Raw genomic sequence first — 26947 nt, 5'->3', positions numbered from 1 at the left:
GAAATTCAACTCAGCCTGTGTCTGCTCCCATAAAACGAATTAGGTACAAATAGCCTAATAAAATCTTCGGAGTCTTAAATCAGATAAATCCAACATTTGGGCTCTAGTCCTAACAACTGAAATGTTCCTTCCCTTCCCTGGACCTTACTTCAAGATTTATTTAGGTAGCAAATTAATAGGAGTCTGCACTGCGTTTTCTTCCAGCAGTCTGCTGCTGGCTGAAGAGTTGTTCTACAATCTTACCTCAACAGTCACCTTCTTAAAATGTAGGTTTTTGGGATAGTTCAAGACCATAGCTGTCATGTACGAGTCATCTCCACTGTTCGTTAATGAAACATTCAGGGTCACTTCTTTAGTGTGGCCCACCACTAATTCCTTTCTAGAAGCAGACAGAAAAATAAGATGGGTGACATGTAATTTCTAAGGGTTGTTATTTAATAAGAGGCCTGAAGCATTCAGGTTCTGATAATTACTCCCTCCAAATGCTTTCACACACAGAATAATGCAATAGTCCAATTAATTATTCAGTATTCTTCAGGGTGTGTAGGAAAATGCTTCCTTCTTAATATCAAAGGCAGTCATCTCCAAATTTATGTAACATTTTATCATTTCTGGTTTACATCAAGATAGACTTTAAACATTGCTCAGCTTGATTAGCTTTTCAAGTGAATCTCCAGGGTAGCTTTTTACAATGAAGTGATGCCTACTGTTTTGTCTAAGGCTATGTAAACCCAGAAACTCTTTGCTGTAGTGCTATGCTGTACATCAGCCTAAACCAAAATCACATGTTCACAATTAAATGCCAGAATTGTGGTTTTAGGATGACTGTCGTTGTTTATACCTTGGTCTTTCCTCTGAGATTTCCTCGAATAGCCCCGCAACACCCATGGAGGCACACAGTTACAGCATTGTATGAATGTGATGTTACGGAAAGCATGAATTGGATGGAAAGTAATGTAAACAAAGGGACAGCAAATCTTGTCTGAGAATTTGAAGAAAACGTCTTATGCACAAAGATGACATTTTATATGAATGCAAGATCTGGATAAAACAACTACTGTGACTCACTGAATCTGAGTTGTCAAAGTTAAATGAGCAGTACAGATGGTCTTGTTGTTGCAGTCCTTCTTGTAAGGCAACTAAAAGCAAACAGATCAAGTCAGACTTTAACAGTCCTAATTTTTCTAAGGTAGCAGATTCAGGATACCTTTACATATACACATACATTCTCTGAAAACCAAAATTCCCATGACCTCAATTAAGGAAAAGTTGGAAATAAAAGACCCTCTGGTAATGAGTTAGTCCTAAATTGATGATGTTTTGTAACTCAGCTCCCAGGAGAAGGTCTGTTAGCTGTAACATGAAAAGTCTTCACTGGGGGCAAGGTCTTGTTAAAGAAATGCCAGTTGTTTGCCCCTGGATTGCCACAGGGCAACAATATTAATTTCTTTTCTAGAGATGATATGTTTTTCTTGAATAAATATGTTCATATGCTGTGCCAGCTTATAGGCACACTATTTTGTAGAGATGAGGTTACTTTAGCAATAGTTTTATTCACCAATAAAAATCTACTGTCTGTGGCTGATGTTTCTGGAGAAGTTCAACGATAATTAATAATTAGATGTTGGGTGCGTAAGCACTAAGCAATGCTGACCAACACTTGAGAGTCTCATGAATTATTAGGAAATAAATGTACCATCAACATCATAATCCCTGCAAGTACTGCAACTACAGTAATTAGTGTTCATTATTGCTAAGTGCCAAATGTTGTCCTAACTTCTCTGTCCTATGCTTTATGGACAGCTAATTAAATATTGAATTGTGGTAAAGACTCCTATTAAGAAGCAAAAAGCTGCCTCTTTACAGAGCTTTATGGAATTTTTTCAGAACCTGTGATTTGGATTTCAGACTAACTGTGAAAAGTTAGATTAGATTGTAGGAATCCTCCTACTAAACTGCAATAGAAGAGACAGGACATCAGACTTAACCTTTATTAGAAGTATGCAGCCTCTCAAATACAGATTTAAACAACTGAAATAAAAACTAAAAAATATACACATCGTTTTAATGATTTTTAAGATTACTTCATTAGAAAATTTTATAGTTGTTACTACCAAATATACCATTCAAATAATAAGTCTTAATATAAGTTCCAATAGAGAGCTCAATATCTGAAAAGTACTTCACAAAACACACAAACCATCTGCCTTCTTCACAGGTAGCATCTAATCTCATTTTATGCAGAGGCACAGGAGAAATGTTGTGGTCAACAGTAAAGCAAGTTTTTAGCAGATCTGAGGTTGGACCTTAGAGATGAGATTATCTTAACAAGATATGAGTATCTGTTTGGGGAAAACCTGGCCCTAAAGTCTACCTAGAATACAGTATTGATAACTAGAAAGGGAGCAGAGGGGAGAAGATGACATGCAAAGGCTAAGAAAACCACATTTTTTATTTTTAATAGTAAAAGCCTTGCATTCTGGAAAGAGAGAAAGCTCTTTGGTAGCATTTTGTTTTATTACCTGAAAATGCATTTCTGATGGCTGGTATCTATCAAGAACAGGAACAGCAAACTCTATGTTATCATTTTTCTTATAGAGCTCGTGTTTAACTCTCAGAAAAACACTGGAAAAGCAGTCAAAGTCACATGGCTACAAGAAAGGAAGAACAAGAAGTTGAGAAAATATCTGGGCATTAAAATGCAAAAGTCTTCACACGTCATCTCTGTTCCAGCTTCTGGCATATTTAGGGACCTTCTGGCTCAGATGTTTTCTTTGGGCCACTGTGTTTAATAGCCATCGTGGACCATAAGCTTGACAAATGTTTTTTGGGATCATTTTATACATTTGGCTCCCATACCATCCCCTGGATAATGTGTTTGGTGATTCAGTTACGCATTGTGAAAAACAGTTTCCTTACGTTTGCTTTAACCTTGTAGAGCTTCGTGCCTCTCCTACAATTCTAGGATTAGAAATACTTTACATACATGCAAAAGGATGAGAGTTTGATTTATAGCGATACAAATCAAAATGGCACGACACTTCTCCTGCCTCAGCTGTAAAACATGCTCAGCAAGTCTAACACTGAGAAAACCCCACCTCGTAGTATTTTTGCATTTCAAGAAAGATTCATCATCATGCAGATTCTGTTAAAAAATCCTACCCTCTCAACCCTTCTTTCTTTAGTAAGTCTGACCAACATCACCTACCAGTGTGTAAAGCTGCAGCTCAGAGCACACGTGCTTGCTGACCAACAGCTTTCCACTTGTTGTGGTGTTCTGATCTTCAAACTGTACTCTCCTCTTTGCCATTTTCACATCTAAGTCCACCGTGTAAAGAATGTATAACTGTGAAAACACTGCAAGATTTTCAAAATCCTTTGTTAGATGTTACAGAAATTGTCCTCAGTGCCAAGTTACAAGGACAGTGTAGGACTGTAGATTTCAATCTGATCACAGTTCCCATTTATTACCTTGTTGAGACACTGGTAAAGCTGAGATTGTATCGAAACATAGTTTTGCTGTAACAATGCTGTTATTTTGTAAAATTAGGATTCTCTCAGGGTTGAATCTCATGCTGGTGAGAAAGTGGATAACTGGTCTTGAGCTAGTCAGTGAAGAACAGATAAGAAACAGAATAAAATACAAATTTTTGAACTGAAACATTATAGGAAAAATATTTTAAGAAAGCCTGGCAGCAAGAATAAGAACTGCTCAGTTATTTCCATGGTATTTCACCTGGACCAGGCTGGCCTGTTTACAGAAGTTCCAGTTTCTGCTGGGGCTGGGAACATTCAGAACACACAAAATCCCAAGAGTCTGAAGGAATAGACAGCCAAAATACACCAATATGGCTAGAGTTTCAGAATTAAACATGGTGTTTATGTTTCCATTAGATAAACACATTATCTAGCAGTTCAAATTCTCTCTTTGTCTACAATTTGTTTTCAAATACAAAATGCAAGAACAAAATCAAATCTACCTGCCATGTCTTAGCCTTTGTGAACTGCACAGGTCACTCAGCTACCAGATGTCTGATTGAAAATGAGGTATGGTATGTAAAGAAATTATTTGTTTCTCTAAATGACCTACATTTTCAGTGCTGAATTGCAGACATCAAGGTCTTCTTAGACCTAGATCTATGTTAATCAGTTCATGTTCACTATCTGATACCTGTTCAAAGCTTTAGACTTATAAAGGCACAAGCCTTTGCAACTTGAACTAAAGGCTTTACATTTTATATAATTTCTAGCACTGGGAAAGATTTTTTTATGTTCCTCTGATGCTGAATTAAAAATAGAATCAGTATGCAGTGCTTGGAACACAGATTCTATATTTGTCTTTGAAGCATTTCCCCAGCACACTAAAAAATAGCACTTATTACCTACCGGAGCACAATCACGTTCTCCAGTGATCCTACTGTAATATCTGGGAGACCATCATTAGTGAAATCAAAGCCACCATCAATGGATTGTCCAAAATACTGGAGTCCTGAAGAAATTTCAGAGGCTTTTACTCTCTAAAAGGGGGCAGGAAACATCAACAAATGTAACTCAGGATCTCTCTCCTGTCCTTGGGAAAATATACTTCTTTTCACGAGGCTGCTGTGAGGATGATTTTCTAACACTCCTGAGATGCAAAATGCTGACTTAACTTCCTGTAATGGATGGGCAGGCTTGCAAAAGGCTATGCTGTTCTATAGGAAGCACCTGAATCCAGGTCTTTTGCCTAAGCAGACAGCTGAATAATTACAGTTAAGGAGCAGCTGTGCTGCAGAAACCTGTGGAGTCACATAAACCATCTGTCATCTGTAAATTTCTCACCCATCACTGCAAATGAAATGTGGAAGTCCTTCCTCCCAGCCTCTTGCTACAAAAACACAAGCTTTTCCCTCTCAATGTGTACTGGAGCCAATTCCCAACATGACACGTACTTGAGAAAAAGAGCTCTTGATCTTGTCTTTATCACCGTTAAAGATGTAAATGCTGCCAAAAGCGGAACTGTTTGAAAGCTGATCTTCAAGAGGGGCTCCAACTGCAATATCCTCATATCCATCCCCATTGATGTCTCCAATGCTGGCCACAGTAAACCCAAACCTTGCAAAAGGAGAGGTCCCCTGCACATTTAAGTGTCCTTTCAAGGTGAATGAACCACTCTGAAAAACATCCAAGAAGGAAATCCATTTATATCAAATGTAGCATGAGTAGCTCTTACATTAATTAAAAAAACCCCACAAATCTTACTCCACACTTATAATGCTTAAAACCCTAAACAATAGCATAAGAAGTTCAAGATACCAGCTTGGAACAAAAGCTTGATCCTTCTGCATCGAGAGCATGCAAATTCTCACACAGAAGCAGTGTCTCTGGACAACCCTATGCAAGCAGACAGACTGAAGCACTGTCTTTTCTTGAATCAATAGCAGATTGAGTTAGCTGATTCCTAGCTTGGTTCACAACAGAAACCGTCCCATCTTCTCCACCCTATTACAGAAATAAGCCACAAGAGGGTGCACGTTGTTTGAATTCTAAACAGATGCCTGGACTGTTTTCTGCTTCCAACCATCCTGTACATGCCCTGAGCAAATCTTAGCAGTGCACCAAAGAGGGTTTTCTCCTGGTCTGCTGTTAAAGTTCACTTCTCATTCAAAATGACACAATTAATTTATATCCTGTATATTGTGTAACAAACCCTGTAGCTAGGCCCACAAAACATTTTGTTTTCTACAAGTCCCAGGAAGCAAAGTTTTAGCAGCTACCCATGCACACATTTATTGCAAGCATTGCAAAGAACACTGCTTGGCAGAGCAAGGTCAGCAGCAATAAATTGCCTATGTACAGGCAAAAGACATGATTTTATCACACTGTGATAAGAGGATACCTTAGATACAGAATGGTTTTATTTCTTTAGTTACCTCTCTTTTATATTCTAATGACTAAGATAGGATTGCTGGCTTCAGCCTGTGGTCCTCTACCATACAGGGCGAGCACATTCAGTGAGAGCACGAAGGAGGAATGTTTTATTTGTCACTACTTAGGCATGGTTGGAAAATCCCCAACATGGAGTGTTTACGCTACCAGTGTTTTTACCTCTGTCTCCAGGCGATAGACGTAAACCCTTCCTTCTTCCCCGTGAATGTGATAAAATGGAGCTCCAACAAGGAGAAGATCTGTCACCCCATCATGGTTCACATCAAGTGGGCAGAGCTCAGATCCAAAATAAGATCCAACCTGTGCTCCAGAAAAAGACAAGCAGCTCTTTCACTGGAATTGTCTATATATAGCTTTGTAGAATTAGTGTCCTTTGCAGCAGTAAGGCAATTTTTAGAACACAACATCACATATCTACTTATATGTGGATCATTTCCTATTGTTTATTTTATTACAGTCATCCTCAGGGACAGATCCTGTAACCAGTTTAGCATTAACAAAATCATTATTCAACAATTTGACAGAGGAAAAAGAATACCACAGTTGATGACCTCTTTCCCCATGAACCATGAGAACAGAACATAAATAGAGTACACCCCATTTAGCTAATCTTTTTCCCAGTCTTTTTCCAAATTTCATGATTTCTTCTGATGCTCCAAAAGCATTATGGAGCGACCAAAGACGGTGTAATCCACATCTGGCTAAATCCAAGTGTGTCTGGAGGAGAAAATGGATCTGCTGTTTGAGCAAACAAGAAGTGTGCAGCCCACCTGACCCCCACTGACCTGAGTGCCCCTGGGTGAGTGAAGCACAGTACCTGTTCTCCTTGCAGGGTTTGTTTTAAGCGGTTGTCCTGGAACACCAACACCTTCCCTCTCGTGCTGTGTCGTGGAGCTCCAGCCACGTACAAGGGTCCATATTCTGTGTGTACCACTGCCACACTGTACCCTGGTGCATTCACATAAGAAGCAAAAATAGGATATATTATCAGAACCATACTCTATGCCCGAAGGAAAAAGCCCAGAGAGTTCGGTTTGAGACACACATATTGAGACGTACATATTCAGTGAGATCCAAGCGTTTGCCCCATGTCTATTTGTTGTGGCCCATGGTTTTAATTACAGAGCATATCATTAAAATATTGATTAGGAAATAGCAGGTAACTTTTCTGAGAGAAAAACCGGCAAAGCTGAGGTTTTCCTCTCTTAGCAGCGTGTAGGGTAATTGAATAAATTACTGCTCTGAAAAATATGCCTGAACTCTTGATGACTTTTCTTAGCATTTGTCATAGTTCCTAAGTGATCATCCAACATACACACTTTTTTCTTTCATTATTACATCTGCAAGCTGGAAGGTTTATCACCCTTCACAGAAGTGAAGAAAACACTATACTTTGTATAGAAAGCAAGAAGAGATCTGTTACGGGGCTTCTGTAACAGGGAGGTAGTGGGAGAAGGATTATCCTGACACAAACAGTCCACAGTACCTCATACCACCTGGCAAGACTTTATGGCCAAGGCTACAGTCTGGAGGTACAGGGCTCATGAGGCTACAAAGCACTGGGATGAATAAGCAAGGATTTATTTGTCACCAAGCCAAGAACAGTATTGATTCACAAGCTGTTTCTTCTGCAGACACTCATAACAAGTGAAATATTCCTCCTTATCAGCTCTCAAAAATGCCCTTCATTGCAAGTATTCTTACACAGTGAAACCAAATGGCATGTGTTAACAGAATAATACCACAAGGCATCATAACTCATAGGAGAAAACAAGTAGTGTCTTCCCCCAAATAAGGAGACAGAGTGTTTTCACCAGAATCTCTCTCCCTGCTAAAGAAAATATTCAAAACCCAGTAAGATGCTGCAGGAGGTCGCCTTCTTCAGGTAAATGCTGTCAGTGTCGTCATACTGCACTAAACACAAACAAACTAAGCAAAACCACAGTCAGCTTGTCATTTGATCTCAGAGAGGGCTAAGCTGATTACCTAGGTAACTGTATTTTGCTTTTTTGGCTTCTTCTTTAGATTCATTCAGGAAAACAGCAGTCTTGGTTGCCAGATCATACAGCAAAATTCCACCAGACCAGTCAAAGGCCCCCACTGCACCAAACATTAAGACTTGCTGCAGAAGTAACATACTGCAAATTAGAAGAGATGAACACGGGGCAATTGCCTCTAGCAGTCTGCAAAGCATTTTAAGTAAGGAGCAATGTTTTCCGGCTTACAAGTCCTGCACTCTTTCCCAGACCCTGTAGCTTGGGCAGTTCTACCAGCTCCTGCCAGATATTGAAGAAAGACAAGGTGACTGCCCAGCACCAGAGAAGCAGCTGCACATCTCCCAGTTCACTACATGAGTTTTTTTGCAAAACTGGATTAGTGTTGTCCTGGCAGCCAAGGCTGCTGAATGTTCACTACCCTCAACAACATCCACTATTTCCCCCTCCCAACAAGGACATAGATCATTCCTGTCCTGGATGGACCAAGGTTTTAAGCCAGAGGATTCCAAAAGAGCAGAATTATTTTATTTGCAACGTGACAGAGCCCCTTACTTGTGCATTGGAGATGTGAATGCCAGCAAAATCAAAGCTGTCAACTGGAAATAGCTCTTTTGCCCAGTGGAATAAAAAGGATCCAGTGGTTAGAACAGGGGTCACATTAGATAAATCCCATCCTAAAATAAAATTTGCTACTGACTGACTACATTCGGTTATCTGACACATTCAAAGCTTGCAAACGAGATTTGACTACATGGGTCTCACACCTTTGTACCACCATAATTTCCCGTGGGAGACCTCCTGAATGCTTACAAGTATTGAAGCAACAGCACAGCATACAACCATTTAGCAGGGTTAAATTCAGAACACTTACCTTATCCAAGATCTGCACGTTGAAACCAGCTTGTGCAAGCTCATATTCCAGAGCATCACCCTGTGTACCTGAGGATGCAATAGAAACAAGGTAAGCTACTTTCTCCTTATTTCTCAAAAGGTACTAACAAAATAGAAAGGTTGCTATTTGATGATGATCAGAAGGCTGGAGCACCTCTCCTGTGAGGACAGGCTGAGAGAGTTGGGGTTGTTCAGCCTGGGAAAGAGAAGGCTCCAAGGAGACCTTATAGCAGCCTTCCAGTACCTAAAGGGAGCCTACAAGAAAGATGGGGAGGGACTCTAACAGGGAGTGTAGTGGTAGGATGAGGGGTAACAGTTTTAAACTGAAAGAGGGTAGATTCAGGTTAGCTGTAAGGAAGAAATTCTTCACTGTGAGGGTGGTGAGGCACTGGAACAGGTTGCCCGGAGAAGTTGTGGATGTCCCCTCCCTGGAAGCGTTCAAGGCCAGGCTGGTCGGGGCTTTGAGCAACCTGCTCTAGTGGAAGGTTTCCCTGCCCGTGGCAGGGGGGTTGGAACCAGATGATCTTTAAGGTCCTTTCCCACCCAAACCACTGTATGATTCTATGATCTATTTACCTTCTATACCAATAATATTCTGCTGTAAGGTTGAAAGCAGCCCATCTAATGCTGAATAATTGGTCACCTGAAATACATTAGTGTCATCTGGACCAGATGCAATTAGCTGCAATTCATTTAGGGCCTTTGGTTTTTTGAAGGCATCTCCCACCTGCAGAACAGATGCAAATCAATCACAAGAAACAGCCTTTAGAGCCTCCTTACTCCCACCTACTTCATTCAACAGTTTGTGGTAAAAAACTCAGCTTCAGCCACTATATGTAAACCCAGAAATAGCAATTGCTTTGGAAGGCAATGAATCAGACAGTCTCGGTGTCTCCTGGAGCCAAACCTTTACAAAACCTCTTTATGTAACTGGCTGGTGCTGTATTTGGTGTATATACCTTTGTTGTACCCAACAATTAATTTTGGAAATCAACAAGTTACAGGACTTCATAAAATTGGATTTTTTCCTGTCCTGAAAGAATGAAAAGAGATAGCAGAAAGATTATTTGAGGAGACATATAGAATATCTGAAACCAAACTTCAGACTTCAGGAGAAACCCTTGTTGACAAAGAAGCACACCAGCTAATTTGCTGGCCAAGTTAAGGATATATCAGAAGTTTTGTTCTGAAAAACTTACAATTTTAAGCATGCACTTCATCTAGAAGGTAGCTTGAAATTCTTGGCCTAGTTCTGAGTTAGGAGGACTGCGATCGAAAACAAGCAATGAACAACAACCCCTCAGTTCTGCTATTTTGTCCTTGGGTGGGTAGGTCAGAAAATGGCTTACTTTTTATTTACCACTTTGACATTTTCCAGAATAACCTGGATAAGGAAATATAAATCACACTTTGTGGGGCTAGACTTGATTACGGTTAACTACTTTGCTAGGTTCAGTCATTCTAGAAAGATTTTTCTAAACTTTGTACAAGGAAGAACAAGATGGTCTGATGTACTGAAAGCACAACTCTTCTGAAAAGTCTGAGAGTAAATGGATACAGGGCACTGAATGTAGTAGGTGTAGGAAGGAAAAAACATGGGCATGTAATTGACACTACATAGATTATAGTATCAGTTCATACTGGAGCTTTATCTTTCACCTCCTTGTTTTATACGTGCCTCTTCCCTTATTTACTGGAACCATGCATGGATCAGTTTCTCTTTTTCTCTGCCTCTGGTGCTACCAAGAAATGGAAGGAAGATATGATCCAAGTACATTCCCAACTTACCCCAATGGCATAGCGCTTGATTCCTGCCATTTTGGGTGAATTTATCACTGTTGTCAAGTTCATTTCATCCAGGAGTATTTCCCCATCTGTAAGCACGATCATGACCTTGGCTGCATCCTTGCGGGATCCATGACTTTCAGTGAAGATAGAATCCCTGGTAAAACACCAAAACAAAGAACCTGGGATGAAAGTTGAAGCTTCCTTCCTTGGGACAGAGGGACGAGTCTTGAGCTGAAGCTTCCCTCCTTGGGATAGAGGGAAGACTCTTGTTGAATTATGCACTTGCAACTAACAGTCACAGCAAGGAGGCAAAAGAATTTCTTTCATATTCACACATCTTAAAAATACCAGGTGCTGTCTCCCTTTCTATTGCTTCCTGAGCACCCCCACACCGAGAATTAGGCACCATCAGCTGGCTTTTATAACCCTCTAAAACATGGCACAGGAACTGCTGCCTGCCATTCAACCATTGCCAGATAAATGACTGCTTTCAGGACCTGAATGTCCATAGAAGTCCCTCTCCCTTATTCATGAAATGCCCCAGAAATTCATCCCCTTAATTTCTTGTGCTCTTTTCTTTTTTACTTACAGGACATGCTGCATGGCAGATGCTGTTTTTGTCACACTGCACACCTGCACAATATCAAGTACTTTCTGGAGGGTGGCACGAGGATCCCAGTTTTCTCGCAGGTCAAACTCAGTTCTGATTTCAAACCCATACTGTACCACTGCAAAGTCACACTGGAAGGAAACAGCAGATAAGCACTTGCTTGTGACAACTGTTGCTTTAGAGATAGAGGGTTCTCTGCAACAGCTGGCCCAAAATTCCCAACAGAAACATTAGCCAGACTATGCAGGAAGGATTTTTTTCAGGATAAAGTGGCTTTTAAATATGTCTAGTGCAGACACAGAGATTGTTGTAAGTATATTATAGCTGAGGAAAATGAAAGCACTATCAGTACAGAGAGAATTGTTTCGGGAAACACTGATTTGTTTTTAAGTCCTTGCACTTTCCTGCTGTGTTTGGCCCATGTGCAGGTTGCAGAGGGGATTATCTGTGATATTACTGAATTGTTCCTTCATTGCTCCCTGCTGCACATTGTCTTTCCTTGGAGTACTCCTATTCCATGATGACCTCATTATCAAAGATAGTCTGGAGAATGGGACCATTTCTTCACTTTGTATTTGCACAACACCTAACATAATGTTTCTTCCTTCCACTATGCAAATAACAAGTTAAAATATGCTGACACTTGGAGCATCTGAGAGGTAGAGACTTTCCTAAAGTCGGGGTGTAGGTCACACTTCTCACCCTCGGCAGAGAAAGCAGCAGAGTACCTTCATGCAGAATAGATGACTGGAGCTAACAAGACTGGTAAGGTGCATGGCTGAAGAGGCAGTCTAATTGGTGCTTCTGTGACTGCAGGTACAGATGTTACAATATAGGAATAGAGACAGGAAACCAGAAGAAAGTCATGGCTGTCACCTTAGAAGAAAGCAGATGGTGCTCACTGGGCTCCAAGCATGGCAGCATAGCAGAGCTAGGGATTTCTGAGCATACAAATCAGACTTTTTATATCTACAGTGTTCTTGGGATCAAGACTGGGAATGTACTGCTAAGATGTAAGCAAAATTACGTCAAGAATACATGAAAGTGGTGGAAGTGCTTTGCCATCCTAATGGAAACAAACCTGCATAGTCCCAAATTCTGGTGAAGAGGTAGCTTAAATAAAGCACAGCATATTCTTTAGCCTGCTAAAGAAAGAGAGTAGAGAGTACCTCAAAGCACTTCTCATACAGTGTTTTCATCATCTTGTGGATGAATGCTTTTGCTCTTTCAAAATCCTCTGGCTCAATGCTCCCTGATCCATCCAGAATAAAAGCAATCTCTGTTCCAGAAGCTACCCAGGATATGGAAAGTAAAGGAATGAGGAGAAGGCAATCAGCAGCCTTGGTCAGGACCAAGTTCTTTATCCAGTGTTATTGATCAATGCACAAGTAATCTCACTTGAACAAGCAACTGAACTGCACCAAGACTGCTCAGCTGTCATTCCAACATGAGCTACAGCTCAGGCCTGGCAGCTCACGGTACAGCAGCTTCCCAGACTTTGTCAGTCCATGGAATGATTCTGTCAAAAGATACTTCACCACATACGCAAGCCATTTTCCTCCTCCTCCTCTTTGTCCTCCTCTATCCAGGAAGGGAGCTTGCTGTCACCACTGTAATTAGTGTTTCTGTGCTCTGGTGCTTCAGTTGGAATATTTTCAGCTGAAACAAGAAACAAGTTTGAGCAAAGATGACAGGGCAGTGGGAGAGAAAGCAAAAGGTGAACAAAAACCTTGCATTATTGCCTACGCAGTGCTCCTGTGCCTTGCTGCCTTGCAGCTGAACTCTTCCTTGTCCCTGCAGTCAATATTGCTTTCAGGCACAAGACTACAGCTGCTATGGAAATACTTGTGAGTTTTGAAAGCTGTGGGGATCAGGACTGCATCTTAAAAATACAGCTACAGTTCAACAGAAATAAACTGCTCTGAGCACAGCCAGAAGTGTATCATAACAGAAACACTGAACATGTACTGAATGTGTGTATTGTAAAGCACCTATTTCCATACTGATGTTATGGCTCCAGGTCACAGATACTGAATATGATTTTTTGTCCTCCCAGTTGGCTGGCTGAGGAAGATTGTTACTAGTGTGACAGAAATCACTTTTATTTGTTTTGCTGTTTCTGGGCAAGTAACTACAGGAACAGGTAAGATCTGGAGATGTATTTACATTCCTTGAGCAATAAAACTACCCACCATGAGAGATCCACTCTATAAGTTACAGAGAAGATAGATCTGTCAGGAGTGGGATTTCTTCTACCTGAATCACTCAGAGTCTCTCTCTCCAAATCCGAAAGGAAACTGTCAAAATCTTCATATGTGGACAGCACGAACCAGTCACTTCTAACTTTCTGCAGCTCTTCTGGGACCCACTGGTTGCTTATGAACTCTCCAATCTAGGGAGAAAAGCCATCAGACAGGGAGATTGAACACCTTTCATACATAGATGGAAAACCCAACAAATTCCCAAATTGTCATTAAAAACTTGAAAACTCTGAAAAGGGAGGGAATTTTCTGAAAGCTTGGTAAAGCAACCCTGATCCTAGATCCCATAGAAAGCCCTTATTTGCACATTAAAAAAATAATAAAAGCTCTAGAGCCACAAGACATATAAAACTTAAGCATCTTTGTTTCTAGGATATATTCCTTAACTTCCTTCAAAATAAGCTCTCTGGCATCAAGAAGATGGAGGCCTGAGTGAATCAAAGGAGCCAGGGCATCTCAAGGCTGGACATCCTGCAAGTTTAATGCATGACTACTTTTTCTTCCACCCACTGCTAAAGCATAAGAGCAGACACATGGGATGGATGGAAACATCTCTCCCCTATATATGGGCTTTGATGATGCTTCCCACTCACCCCAGGAGCATAGAGTTTGACCATAGCCATTTCCAGGGAGTTCATCACATTTCTCAATCTATGGTTTTCCAGAAACACCTGCCCAGATGCCATGACAATTATTATCTTGTCATCAGTCTGGCTGGAGTCATGGCTGTCGAAGACTTTATCCCTGTGGAAACAGAAACCTAGAGGTGGGACAAACCATGTCTGCAGAGCTAGAAATGTCAGTGTTGGTGGCAGGGTGCTGATGTTCATTGAGCTCTCAGACTACAAGAATACAGACATGCAAGGCAAATGTGCACAAGGATTTATGCTTTCCAGGTATATTGGCTGTCTACAGCTGGTAGCTCTGACTTCACGAGCACATTCACAAGTAGCATATGGGGCATTTTTACAGTGCATGTTGGTATTGTTAGAGTCATGCTACTGAGAAGAAAATGGAGTCAAGAGGGAAAGCATGATTCCCAGAGATGCAGCAGATCAGTGAAAAAGATGGGAAAGGCCTTGGGTCTACAAATGAACACATGCTTGAAGCAAGATCCAAGTGACTGAATTTTCATTCTGAAGCCCCTGTGTCAGCCAGGAAGGATTTCACACTTTGTCTCTTCGCAATTTCTCCTTGTAGACGTGATGGTCCCCCGTCCCCCCCATTCAGAGGCCTCAGCTGGCAGAGCCTGTGACTAAGAGAAGCATTGGAGAAGTAAGGGCTTTGAGAGTGTGAGATAAAGAAGAGTAGAGAGGATTGATGCACATGAAACACAAGGAATCACAGGAGTGTTCCTGGAGCTTCTTGAGACACGTGAACTCACAACACATGCTGCAGCGTGGCTGCGATGTCAGTCCGTGAGCTCTGCTGCTTGATGTTTCGGACTTTGAAGAAAGCAGCTAGTCTGTTACAGCTTTCTTGCAGGCTCAGTTCAGTTTGGATCTGTGTTCCATACTGCACCACAGCAAACCTGATCTGGAGAAAGCAGATGGCAAAGCCAGAGCTGGTTAGACAAGATCTAAGGCAGGATCCCTAAGATCCTCAGAGTGCCAAGTTTAGTCCCAAACTTTACTGCACAAACACAGAAAGCATATATTGCAAGTAACAGGTATATCAATTGTCTTTATCCCTCTGTCTCCATCACACATTTGTATTCTGGTGATCCCTTTTGGATCAGCTCCAGGAAATGACTTCATTTTCTTTGGCTCAAGGCAATGATTTCTCTGGCTGAAGTTCCTGTATTTATCTATCTGGCCTGACCTTTTGTGACCACATGGCTCAGCCTCACTTTGTCCCCAGATTTATTTAAATCATTTAAAGTAATGGCTTATAAGCCCCATCCCTTATTTTTGTGTGTACTGTTTCAAGGTGCCCTGAGAGATTTGCCTGTTAAAATATCTAAGCATGCTTCTGGCATGAAAACCCGCTCCTAGCTCTTCCACTTCCCTCTTCAGCTGCTCTTCCTCCTTGACTCACTAACATTTAACTCTTGCATTAGAATATGTAGAATTATTACCAGCATCACTGTGAAGTTTAAAAAGCAATAATTATGTGAACCAGGAGACTTTCCAGTCTTCACTAGAGCTCTGATCCATCCTGCTTATCAGATTATGAGAGTCTGAGGAGGTTCACACACCTTTGAGCATTTCTGCCACATTGACTTCATCATATTGAGGACAGACGTCTTGGCATTTTGGAAATCATCTGGCTTGGTGTTCTCTGATCCACCCAGAATGACAGCAATCTCTGTTCCAAGCTCTGTCAATGCAGTTAAATATAAAAGCACATTTGAAGGGACACCTAAACAGCCTAATATTTAGCAAGGGTTCAAGAACATTGACATATTATTAAACAACCAAAAATTTGACTACAGCACCATCCAGCCATTCCGAAAGCAGGTCTAGCTGATGATGTAGTCTACACTGTAGTGACAGGTTATATTTTTTAAAAATCTCAATGATGACTGCAACAATGACTGAAATTTACCATTACAAATAACCTTCAAAACCTCAACCTTTTCCCTCCCCAGCTCTCTCCCACCACATGAATGCAAGCTGCTTCAAACTCAGCTAATACAGAAGGAAGTAATGCTTGTTCCTGTCCAGTATTTACCTTTGCACATGTGGTTGTTCCCTGTGCTGCCAAAGAGCTCACCACAAGCACTCCTGGTGTTGTCAGTGCTGACCGAGTTGCTGGTGTCAGTAATCTCATCTTTGCCGTTTTTATTTTGAATGCTGTTTAATTTGGTCTCAACTAAAGAATTTAAAAAGCAAGAAAAAAATACACTCTACCTTTTGAAAATACTCTTCTAATTAACACACCTTAAACTCAGGATCTGCTTCCACCCAGGTTCCCAAATTTGCAGAAGACCTGAGGATCAGACTGTTAATAGCAGTTAGACAACTGAAGATGGAACTAGACCATCTAGGTGTCTAATTTAAACTTGTCAGCTTCTTTGCAGTGACAGCAAGAAGCAGAGCAAGGCTAGACAATCAGACCAGCTCTCTGTTCCCTTGATTAAATGCTTAATAGCCCAGTTAAGTTGGAAGGAACAGCCTTGAGTACCCAGGCACTTTTAAAAATCCCAGTGGATGTTTGTCTCATCCATCCACTAAGAATGTCGATGCTTTTCGAAATTCTGGATTAAGAGCTGGACGCATGGGACACGACAACAGAAAATCCCTGCTGCTGTGTGCTAATCTTCAAGGCTGAACCTTGTAACCCTGTTGAAGTCACTATAATACATGTTAAAATTCAGCTCTAGGTCTCTCCCAGTAGACAATAGACCTTGCTGGTTAGGAACCCAGAAGGTCCCTGCTGTTAGAGCAGAGCCTTGTGCTGTTATTTCTGTCTCTCTGCAAAGGCACACTACTAGCTTTGCTCCTATACCAATCTTGGTGAGGTTGAGGAAAGCTGTGCTGCGCAAGTCGGTGGTGAGCAGAGTACAGACTCCATTCATGTCCTCGGTAGTGGTGAAGGCTCGGCGGTGCTTCTTCTGCAGGCAAGCCTGTGGGGGCGGCAGGAAAGGCTAATGAACGATGAGCAAAGCCATAGGCAGAGGATGACTGAAGACGCCATATGGCAAACATTCAGCATCCCCGGCAAAGCACAGAAAGCCTACTGAGAGTAAAAAAGCACCTTCCTCGATGCGAACCCTGCCACATCAGGTTACCCAGGACTTCAGCCCTGAGCTGAGGCAAAGAGTGGGCCTGGGTGGCTCACCAGACCAAGGTGTTAGCCCCCAAATTGGTGGCTCTCCTAAGCCTCCTCTGCCAATCCTTCCTTTTCCTATGAGTGGGGGTGGCTGCAGTGAAGTACAAGGTCCACTGCAGTCCTCAGCGGATGAGAAGGGCCCTTCTCAGTTCTCCCTCCTGGCTGGCAATGCGCCAGCTGGCTTTCCAAGCAGCCAGTATCCAGCCAAGAGCTTTTAGCCTTCATCCTTCTGTTATGTCTGCTCATTTGCATTTCCCAGCAAAAATACACAGCATTTTGGAAAAATATAGTTGTTCCCAGCCACAGATATTTTCAGTGCCTTACCAGGATCCAGTCTGAATTCCTGTCAATGGCAATGCCACCATCCTGGATGTTTTTGGAGCCTTTAATCTTTCCTGAAATTGAATGAATGATTGAATGAATGAAGAAGGAGGAGAACAGAACTGAAACGGATATAGTACTTGTCAGCCTTGGGCAAACAGAATAAATACAGAGAAGGCTACAACTACAGAGGTCAGTTATATCTGCTGTCCTCTTAGAAGGAAGACTCAGAATTAATGCTATCAGCAACTGCAGCAGTAATGAATATGTTGGAAACAAAAACCTTTCCCTTGTATTTCAGCAGAGTTTAGATGAAGACTTAAGCTGTGGCAGAAGAGGCCTTGCAGCCTCCAGACACATCACTCCCAACCACTGGGACTGTGGGTTTGCATTTCTCTCTATGAAGTGCTGATCCACGGGACTTAGCAATGTGCCCAGTTCCCTCTGAAACACCCAGCCTCTGCGCTCCCTCGTACCCATGGCAAAGCAAGTGTTGGGAAGGGGAAGCAGGACTGTACCTCGCAGAGGTATCTCCTGGCACTGGATCTCCTCCTGTGAAACAGTGCACTTCCTCAGCCTGCCCAGCCCCTTGTCTACTGAGGAAGTAGCCAAAATCCTGTGAAACGAGAAAAAAGGTGGAAAAGAGGGAAGATGGCACAATCCGGCAGATTCCTTTGGCAATGCAGAGTGCAAAAACAATTACCTGTGTGCCATGGCGGCCACCCGTTATTCTGACAATGTCTCTTAATTAACTGGACACCAGTGTGGTTTTGAGCTGAATCAGCCACTAAGAGGAAAACACTTTTCTCCTACAAAGCATCATCCTTCCCATCATCTGAACTATGAATTCAGGAGAGCTATCCCAGACCAAGGAAGAGGTCTGGAAATGACTTGCCCATAAAATGCTGGAGACAAAAGGGAGGCTGGAGGTGCAGCAAGAAAGTCCAACCATCATACTAGGAAATGGCAGCATTGCTGTATGAAATGGAGACTGTTCTTTGAGTTAGCCAATTTCTGCTCAGGGGGTAGAAAAGTTTCTTTACTCTGAGACTTAAAATACGCTGTCTGCTACACAGCCTGACCAATCTGCTCAGCATAATATAGGTTATCTCTATAGCAACCACTTGTGGTTGGCTTCTGTTCACCAGCCTAGCCATTCATTTCTCTTCCCCTACAGACCCAATAGTCAAAATACAGCAGTTTCCAGCTCTTTATGGTCTTCAGACCAAGCTCACAACATAACTCTTGACAGCTGATGGGTGCTGTGACTGCTGCAGCCCCAGAAATGATGCAGTATGCCAGGAAGTACTGCAAAAACCCAGCTGCTTGTTTCTGCCATTTGGTTAAATGAGCAGACATCCTTTCTGTACAGTACCACGACTTAGCTGTGAGAGAGGGGAGAAGCATCGTGAAGAGGAACCTGTGCTAACAGTTGTAGAAAGTGAGAAGCTACATGACCTCAGGCCACATGCATTCATAAAGACCTGGGAGGTCTGGGTATGTTTTTCTTTCTTCTGTTCCTTACATGGTTGTGTTCCCATCCGAGTGCTGAAGAACCGTGGGCCACAACAAAGAGGCTGTGTGTGGTGTGATCCACGTCTTGCCAGTGTCAACGTTAAAGCTCCCCGAGGACTTGACCACTGAAAACAAATAAATAAATGAGCACAGACTGTGATCTGTAGAGTCATAGTTAAAAGGCTCTTGAGCCAGCAATCCCTGAACCCTGCCCACCATGACAGCAGAGGCACCTGGCGGGAGGGAGATACCAAGCTATGGAGATTTCACTGATTTACATTAACAAAGGATTTTCTTGCCCAGCCTAATGAAAAATAAAGTAACGCAAGTCCTGTTGTTCCAAAAGTCCATCTTGGATATCATAAACCATTCCTACTAGCTGAAGCTCACAAACCTCTGTTTAGGCAGGAGAGGAAACAAAACTCCAGGGCTTGTGTGAGTGGCATGCCACTTCAGGGTGGCACCAGTGGATTCTTTTCTTGTAAAGTTGATATTCAATAGACCAGGACACTGAAACCCATTAGATCAAAGAAAAAGCAGTTTAAGTAGCAGCGGGGATTGTTCTCCACAAGAATAGCATTGTCATAAACCTGGTAAGAAGAGGAGAACATAGATTTTGTGGGAAATTAACAAAAAGCTCAAAGCTTGGCAGCAAGGGAGCAAATCGGTGCCAAATGTGATGGATACTTTGCTGAGGATGCAGCTCTGCTAAAAGTCCAATAACTTCTCAAAATAGATGTAAAACAGCCATCCAAAAAAAAAAAAAAAAAAAAGAAAAACTTCTACCCATTATTCACAGAGTTGTAACTGAATTGGCATCCTAAAGGTAACTTTTTTTTTCTGCATGAAGGCACTTCCTTCTTGCAAGGCAGCCCACAAAAAAGGAGGCTGATACTGGTGTTTTAGCTGTAAGACTCTGTAGCAAGCCAACCCTTATTGCTGTTCACACCTCAGCTCTTGATTTCTCTAAGTGTGCTAACAATTCAGTAAATGCACAGGCTGGGAAGATAAATATACTTGAATCGAAGTGACAGACTGAAAATGTCACAAAGTAGGATGCATGAAAGGCAAGCTACTATGATAAATGCTGTAAATTCGAGCACTGAGCTGTACTGTATCACCAAACCTCTGTCAATCACACAACAACTTTGAAAACTTCACACTAATCTCAGGAACAAGCCCAAGTGACTCTGATCACAAACTCTGTCCCTGTTTGAAACTAGAACAAAAGAAAATTACAAAATCTGAATTTTACAAATTACTTCAGCCTAAAATCCTTGCTATGAATGCCCAGACTCTGACTCTAGAAGCTGTAGGTTGAGCCTGCATTTAAACACACAGTCTAGCATTTTTAATATAACCTCTGATGTACTAACAAGGGGTCAAATTGCATCCTTGTGTCCATCTAGAGTCTTTCCTGATTCTAATTTTACTCAGAGCTGAATCTGAGCTTATGCAATCAATTCCATGTAATTTCCCAGCCTGGCTATGAAAGCACTGGTCAAAGAAGTGAAATACCACAATCGGAGCAATGACATGAAATGTGCAATTAGCGTGAACTTTCAGTCTTTGCTCCTGCTTCCTGAAATGCCCCATACTTCAGGCATATGGCATGCATCCCCTTCAGAGCATAGGCACACCATCCTGAACTACTGCCTTGCTTTGTAAATCCCACTTTACCAGTTGAAACACTTAAATTAACTCAGAGATGCTCCTAGGCATCTGTGTATGTTTCCACTGTAGGACTATCAGCCTAACAATACTGAGTTCCAGCAAACTTCCTTTAAAACAAAACCACAATTCTAGATATACTGGAACAAGCTCCCTGGAAAGTTCAACTGTCTTTGAAGTAAGGGACAATTCTCAAGCAGGCAACAGAAAGAGAAAAAACGATGGCCAGGGAGCTAACCTCACTCTTGTGAACATTCCTGTGCTTGTATGGCATTTGGCCTGGGAACCAGAGGCTCATCAACTTAGTTCTGCTGCTGCCATCCCACAAAGCCGAGTTATTTGAACTTTTTGCTCCTGACTCCCTGCTCACAGGGATTTCCAGCACAGATGATTCAGGGGGTTTTAGCACTTTAGTTACTGAAACTAAGTGCACTGTACTTAAACTGAGGGGGGGGGGGGGGGGAAGCATGTGTTGCCAATTAGCCAACTCTACAGATAAATTATCTGTAGAGTTTAGACATTCAGCACAGATCTGTTAGATTCATTCTAAGAATGTAACTGAGACCAACCAGATCAGACAACCACATTTTTCTGCACTGCCGCTTTCATCAGTAAAACCCACAAATGTAAAAAAAAAGGTTGCTAGGGAAGAGCAATAGAAAAGATCTACAGATGATTCCACCTTAATTTTGCATAAGCCAAATCAAGAAATGTCAAGATTTGAAAAAAATATCAGTAATTTCTCTGGGCATATCCATTAAGGATTTATATGTTTACAATGTTTACAAAGCTGGGAGTTACCTAGCATAATGACAAACATGAGAACAAAAATATTAGCAGAAGTAATACATCATCATACAACATGTAGAAGTCAAACCCAAATAAGGAAAACAGTAGAGCATAAATCTTGATGTTAAATCTAAAATCACAGCAAAGCAAGCTACAGAGAACTTTGAGGGGCATCTCATCAAAAGAATAAATTTAATAACAATTTTTTCCCCAAACACACAGAAGTGTAAAGCTTGTCAGGAAGTTTGTGAGGCTGATCAGGGCATGGAATGAATACTTAAAGGATAATATTCTTTCCATACAGATGGAGTAGGTATATACAGTATTGAGTCTTTTGAAAAGGGAACCAAAGAAACAGAAATTCTGTCATATGGAATCAAACTAGCATTTATTTGTGGAGCGGCTGGAAGAGGGGCCAGTAACATCCCCAGTGCAGTTGTCCACTGCTTGAGCTAATGGAGAAGCAGCGTAAGGGTGTTACGCTTTCTGGGACATGCAGCTAAAGACTAATTCATGGCAGAATTGTCCCCACAAGGCCACAGGACACAATGATGTGGATTCAGACTCTGACTTAGGAAACACTCCTTCTAATTCATACCTATGCTTTACTTTACACAAACTTACTCCCCAATAACAAAGGTCCTCTGAATTTTCTTTTAAAAAATCCTACATGTTCTAGAACTCTTGTTAGGAGATCAACAAGCCAAAAACTTGTGGGAGATGTATCTCCAAAAGCGCATACTGCTTAATCCAAGGTGTATCTAAAATGACGCTAGAAAGGGAGGAATATAAAAAAAAACCCCTCACCTACATTCTACTCTCACCTACTTAACTACAAGCAAACAGACGAACAAATGAAAAAATATAAAAGGCCAAACGTAGCTTGTTAGCTTTGTATTTGAGAGTATAATTTCACCTGGTAGCCACTTTTCTCCCACTAAGTATGAACTATAAAACTCTTTCCACCCAAATGTATGAATTTCTCTGAAATATCAGAAAAACACATTGCAAACTAAGGACTTTCCATGCAAGTCCAAACATCCTGAACTTTCTACATAAGAATCATTTTATTGGTTCACATTAAGGGACTGATCTGAGTCTCCAGAAATTACTTTGTTTCCCCACTAAGACTTTTATTTTCTAATTTATGTAAAATAAATATAGAGCTAAGACTCACTCATTAGGAAGAGTAGATACAGGAGCAATCTCATTGTTCCCAGCTTTAAGGTGAAGGAAGGAGGAGGACTGGAGATACCAGGTAAAAGCTGCTCTCTTCTTCTTCTGATTCTCCAGATCTGCATGTCTGTGTTTGCTGAGACAAAGTGACTCTCTTGTGGATTTCCTAACTGAGGTTTCAAGGCGTACACCAATGACATTTTAATAAAATTGCAGAGGCAAAGACCTACTAAAAGCTCAACTTATGCTACTGAAACGTAAGTTTTAGCAGTGTCTCCATTTCTGTCCATCAACACCTTTAGTACACCTAGAAAAACAGGATCTGTTTGGAAAAGCCACTAGGGTCTATGTTTGCACTGTCCACCTTGTCATTTCGTGCTTGCTATATGGACATGCCACATCACGTTGAAATGTGCAAACAGATTGACCTGAGTGAAGTCACAGCAGGGATTTACAAAACATGTCAGCTCTCAGATGTCCCTCATAGTAATTTTTTAATGCAGGAGGTCCCTGCCCTCACACTCACACACACAACACACTTGGTATCCCCCTTTTATTTTGTATATTATTGGTGTCAGAAACATTGACATTTTATGGCAGGATGCCCAGGGTATGTTAAGGGATTCTGCACATCTCTTCTCCCCTCTACCAACAATTCTTTAGTTTCTGTTGATCCCTTGTTTCTCTGTACTGTTGACCCTAGTCTGGACTAGACTAGCCCAGAATTACTCCCAAATAGTACTATCAGAGTACTGTGTAGCAAATATTATTCGGATGCAGTGTGTTGTTATTACAAGTCTAAATGAGCTGAAATTGCAAACGCTGAGCAATCGGAAGAGTTAACTGCACAGCAAATCCTTTTGAAAGGCAGCAGGGGGGAGAAAGCCATTCCAGAGACGCAGTTCTCTTTGCCCAGAAAGTGTAAGTTTTCCGAGCATTCTCAGAAAAGAGTGCAACAAATCACACAGACACTTTCTAGCTACATCCGACTCTCTTCCTCTCAGGACTCCCTGTGTTTAACAACACTTGACAACCATCTTCACAGTCCAGAAATACTGTAGCACTCCACATGTCACGAATCCGAACTGAAAAAAAGATTATGTCAAAAGAGAAAGTGAAGAAAAAGCTCTTTGCACTCAGATTTAATAACAGTTAGGTGCCAGCCATGAGGCAGCTGCCGTCATGCCTTTCTGAGGCTTTGCCTGGTCCTCTCTGGCCCCACTTTTATTCAAGCTGCTGAAGTAGATGTGAGGTTGCAAAGTGGAACAGTTTTCTTTTAAAATGTCCTTTTTTTTTTTTCCAATTTTATTTTTGTTTTAGTCCCAGAGCAACAAATAAAATTTCTTAAATACAGCAAAGAACAACAAAACTGATAGCTAGCCACAGAGCCACAGGAACAGTCCAGCTGAGAAATCTGCCAGATGCATGGCTTCAGAAATAGCTCTTTGCAGCTTATATAGACTTACATAAAGCATCTGTTCTTCGTCTGAGCCCTTTTGCTTGTCACAGAGACTCCTTTTGCTAGCTACAGAGGCAATGGAAAGCATGCTCACTTGCAAGTGGGGTCATCAATAGATGAAGAGAGCAAGAATCAACCAAGGCTCACACACACCTCCCCGCACTGGTTTCAGCTTCAGAGCAGGCGTTGAAAAAAACAGGAAAAAAACAACAATAAAATAAAACATGCAAAGCATTTGAGGAACAAGAAAGTCTTGCTTCCACCTACATCCCTGAGGAAAAAGGCCTTATGAGGAATTGGGAACCATACAAATCAGACACAAAGTTTCTTTTAGGAAAATTACACAGATAAGCGGCGTGATAAATCACTGTACAGTGGGAAGCATTTGGAACCTAGTAGAGAGGCCACAGGGAGCAACAACCAGGCAAAGTGTGCTCGAGTAGAGGAGGAGGAGTTTGGAAGCAACAAGGTCTGCATTCATCTCCCAACCCTGCCAGGAGCCAAGCAACTTTGACCAAATCACACAGGGGAGGGTTTGAGCATCCATAACCCTGCATGGAACGTAATGAGAGCTGCTGGTGTCTTTTCTTCATGGCATGGCTGGGCCTTCAGAGTCTCTGCGGCTCATACATACAAAGTAAACAGAGAAGAGAAACTGCAGCTATTCCTTCACTGACATTTGTGAAAGGTTTCTGTTTTCTCAGATGACAGCCCTGCAAATCCTCCCCATTTGCATAGGGATGGGTCCACATGCAGGTGGCTTTACCCGTCACAAGAGGTAGAAGGGAGAGGACAGTTCATCTGCTGATAAATTCTTGTGTAAATGACTGAAGTGTTTCCTGACAAAACATTATGATCTCTTAAGAGTGGATCCCAAAATTCTGTTGGGCCTGCAAAGCTATGAACCAGCTTGTAAGTCGTTCCTCTTGCAAGGGACTGCACACATCCCACAAAATAAACCCCAGCCAGCCTTCCTGTTTGTAACGTGATCAAAATGGGAAGTGGTTCATTTTTGGTTCATTCTCTTTGGGAAACCTCCAAAGAGAAGACTTGTGCATAAAGAATACGGAAAACTGGGAGGTTACTGATATTAATCTCAATAGTGCTGACTCACCTCTCACTGCAGAGAGGTTGTAATTCCTCAGAAATCTCCTTTTTTTCCATAGCACATCAAAGAACTGTACAACAGCCTAGGCACTGTTGTATCTTCTGACCAACCCGACATATCTGTTTGCTGCATGTGCCTGTCCCTGTCTGCCATCCATCATCCTTCATTCATGAGCTTGAGAGGGCTGGGACTGCTGGTCTGTGGCGTGACTGTGAAGCACAAGGAATGCCAAGGCCCCGTTTCACAGCAGACACTAGGTGTTTAAGAACATTTTTTATGCAGATCAAAAGAAAAACTAACACTGCAAACTTAAGGGATTTAAAGAGAAGTAGGTTCAAGGAATGGCTGAAGAGGCGGGTTATCTTGAAAGCAAGCTGCCACAGCCCACAGCTATCGAAAACACTACCAGTAAGCAAGATTTCTCTTTTGTAGTTTATTAAGACTGCAGGCAGGGATGGCAGACGCGATTCTGCATTTCTTGAGAATCTCAAAGTGCCCCTACCACAGCAAAGCACTAAACACAGCAATAGATTACCATATGCCAGATGATCCTTTTGTGCAATATGAGCACCTTGCCAAATCTTGGGAACACTTAGGACAAAGCCATAGATGGAAAAAGCAGCTGAAGGCTTCACAAAGCAAGAAAACAGCAGAAGCTGGAGTGAGAAAAGTTAGTTACAATTCAGAGACCCAATGCAGTGAAGCTGCAGAGGGAATTGCCAAGCACAGGGGAAGAACCCATTTGAAGTGACAGGGAATAAGTTTTAAAAGCAATGCTTTTGCTGCCAGTCACGTGGATGCAGTAAGCAACAGGATTAAGATGATTGTCTCCAAAAGACAAACCTCCTAGCTTCACCTGCTCAGAGCAGAAATGAGAGACAGGAGATCTTGAGTTGCATAGTTTATCTCACTGAAGGAAAGGTGCTGCCAACATTTGTAGTCTGCAGCGTTTTCAGGGTTATCACTAGCCATTCCCTGTATGAAAGATGCATCCAGTGCAGTATCAGCTCTTACATTTTCAGATGTGGCTGCATAAACTGATACGAGGTCATGAAAAACAAGAGTTAACTCGCATGGCAGTGAGGTCAGCACAGTGCTGGATGAAATGTAATCAGGAATTTGATAAGGCCTTATAGTCGATACTGATCACATCTTCTCTTCCTTTCTGAGAGAGGCTGAAGCTCTGAAAAAGTATCCAAGGATGAACATTTTCAATTAAATAAACCTGCTATATTGACAGTTTACAGAAATACCACATGTTATTATTTTTAAATATAGGCTGAAAGTGAGACAGCTCGTTTTTATCTCTTTTCCACAGAGTTTAAAGTATGCTTCCTATCCTGCCTGATGCAGAGTGCACATTACAAAAAGCAATGATGTCCTTGTAATCATTTACAGCAAGACAGGATGCTCACTAAGACTGACAGGAAACGTTAACTGCACGATGCATTTTGGCCCATCTGTCTCTCAGAAGCCATGTGCAGGACTCTGCTGCCATTTGCTACAGAGACAAAGCAATCTGTGAAAGACAGATGTTTCAGAAATTCACCATGTGAAGTTACAGGTCCAGGAAATCCACATCGCTTTTGTGCTCTTAAGCAAATGTGCACATCGTGCAAATGATTTCACTATAATACTGTAAAATGCGAATTCTGATGT

At 41.7% G+C, this 26947-nt stretch overlaps 1 protein-coding gene across 2 annotated transcripts in view; it reads right to left on the bottom strand.

The window, feature by feature from the left end:
- ITGAE (integrin subunit alpha E) overlaps positions 1-26947 on the bottom strand; it is a 30757-nt gene that overhangs the window by 3253 nt on the left and 557 nt on the right. For both annotated transcript variants that reach the window (XM_041126579.1, XM_041126580.1), the window contains exons 2-27: positions 22723-22857; positions 19096-19210; positions 18089-18186; positions 17574-17644; positions 16926-17043; positions 16149-16289; positions 15673-15794; positions 14860-15011; positions 14069-14219; positions 13471-13606; positions 12760-12873; positions 12384-12505; positions 11194-11345; positions 10605-10758; positions 9393-9543; positions 8797-8864; positions 7915-8050; positions 6746-6876; positions 6088-6228; positions 4932-5153; positions 4387-4517; positions 3472-3605; positions 3209-3357; positions 2523-2651; positions 1069-1139; positions 244-379 (exon numbers count right to left, since the gene is read on the bottom strand). In XM_041126579.1, the coding sequence (XP_040982513.1) occupies positions 244-379; positions 1069-1139; positions 2523-2651; positions 3209-3357; positions 3472-3605; positions 4387-4517; positions 4932-5153; positions 6088-6228; positions 6746-6876; positions 7915-8050; positions 8797-8864; positions 9393-9543; positions 10605-10758; positions 11194-11345; positions 12384-12505; positions 12760-12873; positions 13471-13606; positions 14069-14219; positions 14860-15011; positions 15673-15794; positions 16149-16289; positions 16926-17043; positions 17574-17644; positions 18089-18186; positions 19096-19210; positions 22723-22846 (3369 nt within the window). In that variant the 5' untranslated portion in view covers positions 22847-22857. The remainder of the gene's footprint in view (positions 1-243; positions 380-1068; positions 1140-2522; positions 2652-3208; positions 3358-3471; positions 3606-4386; positions 4518-4931; positions 5154-6087; positions 6229-6745; positions 6877-7914; positions 8051-8796; positions 8865-9392; positions 9544-10604; positions 10759-11193; positions 11346-12383; positions 12506-12759; positions 12874-13470; positions 13607-14068; positions 14220-14859; positions 15012-15672; positions 15795-16148; positions 16290-16925; positions 17044-17573; positions 17645-18088; positions 18187-19095; positions 19211-22722; positions 22858-26947) is intronic.

The sequence above is a fragment of the Aquila chrysaetos genome, chromosome 10 (genome assembly GCF_900496995.4).
Source record: "Aquila chrysaetos chrysaetos chromosome 10, bAquChr1.4, whole genome shotgun sequence".
Lineage (NCBI taxonomy): Eukaryota > Metazoa > Chordata > Aves > Accipitriformes > Accipitridae > Aquila > Aquila chrysaetos.
Note: the sequence above shows the minus strand (reverse complement) of the source record. Positions and strands in the feature narration are given on the sequence as shown.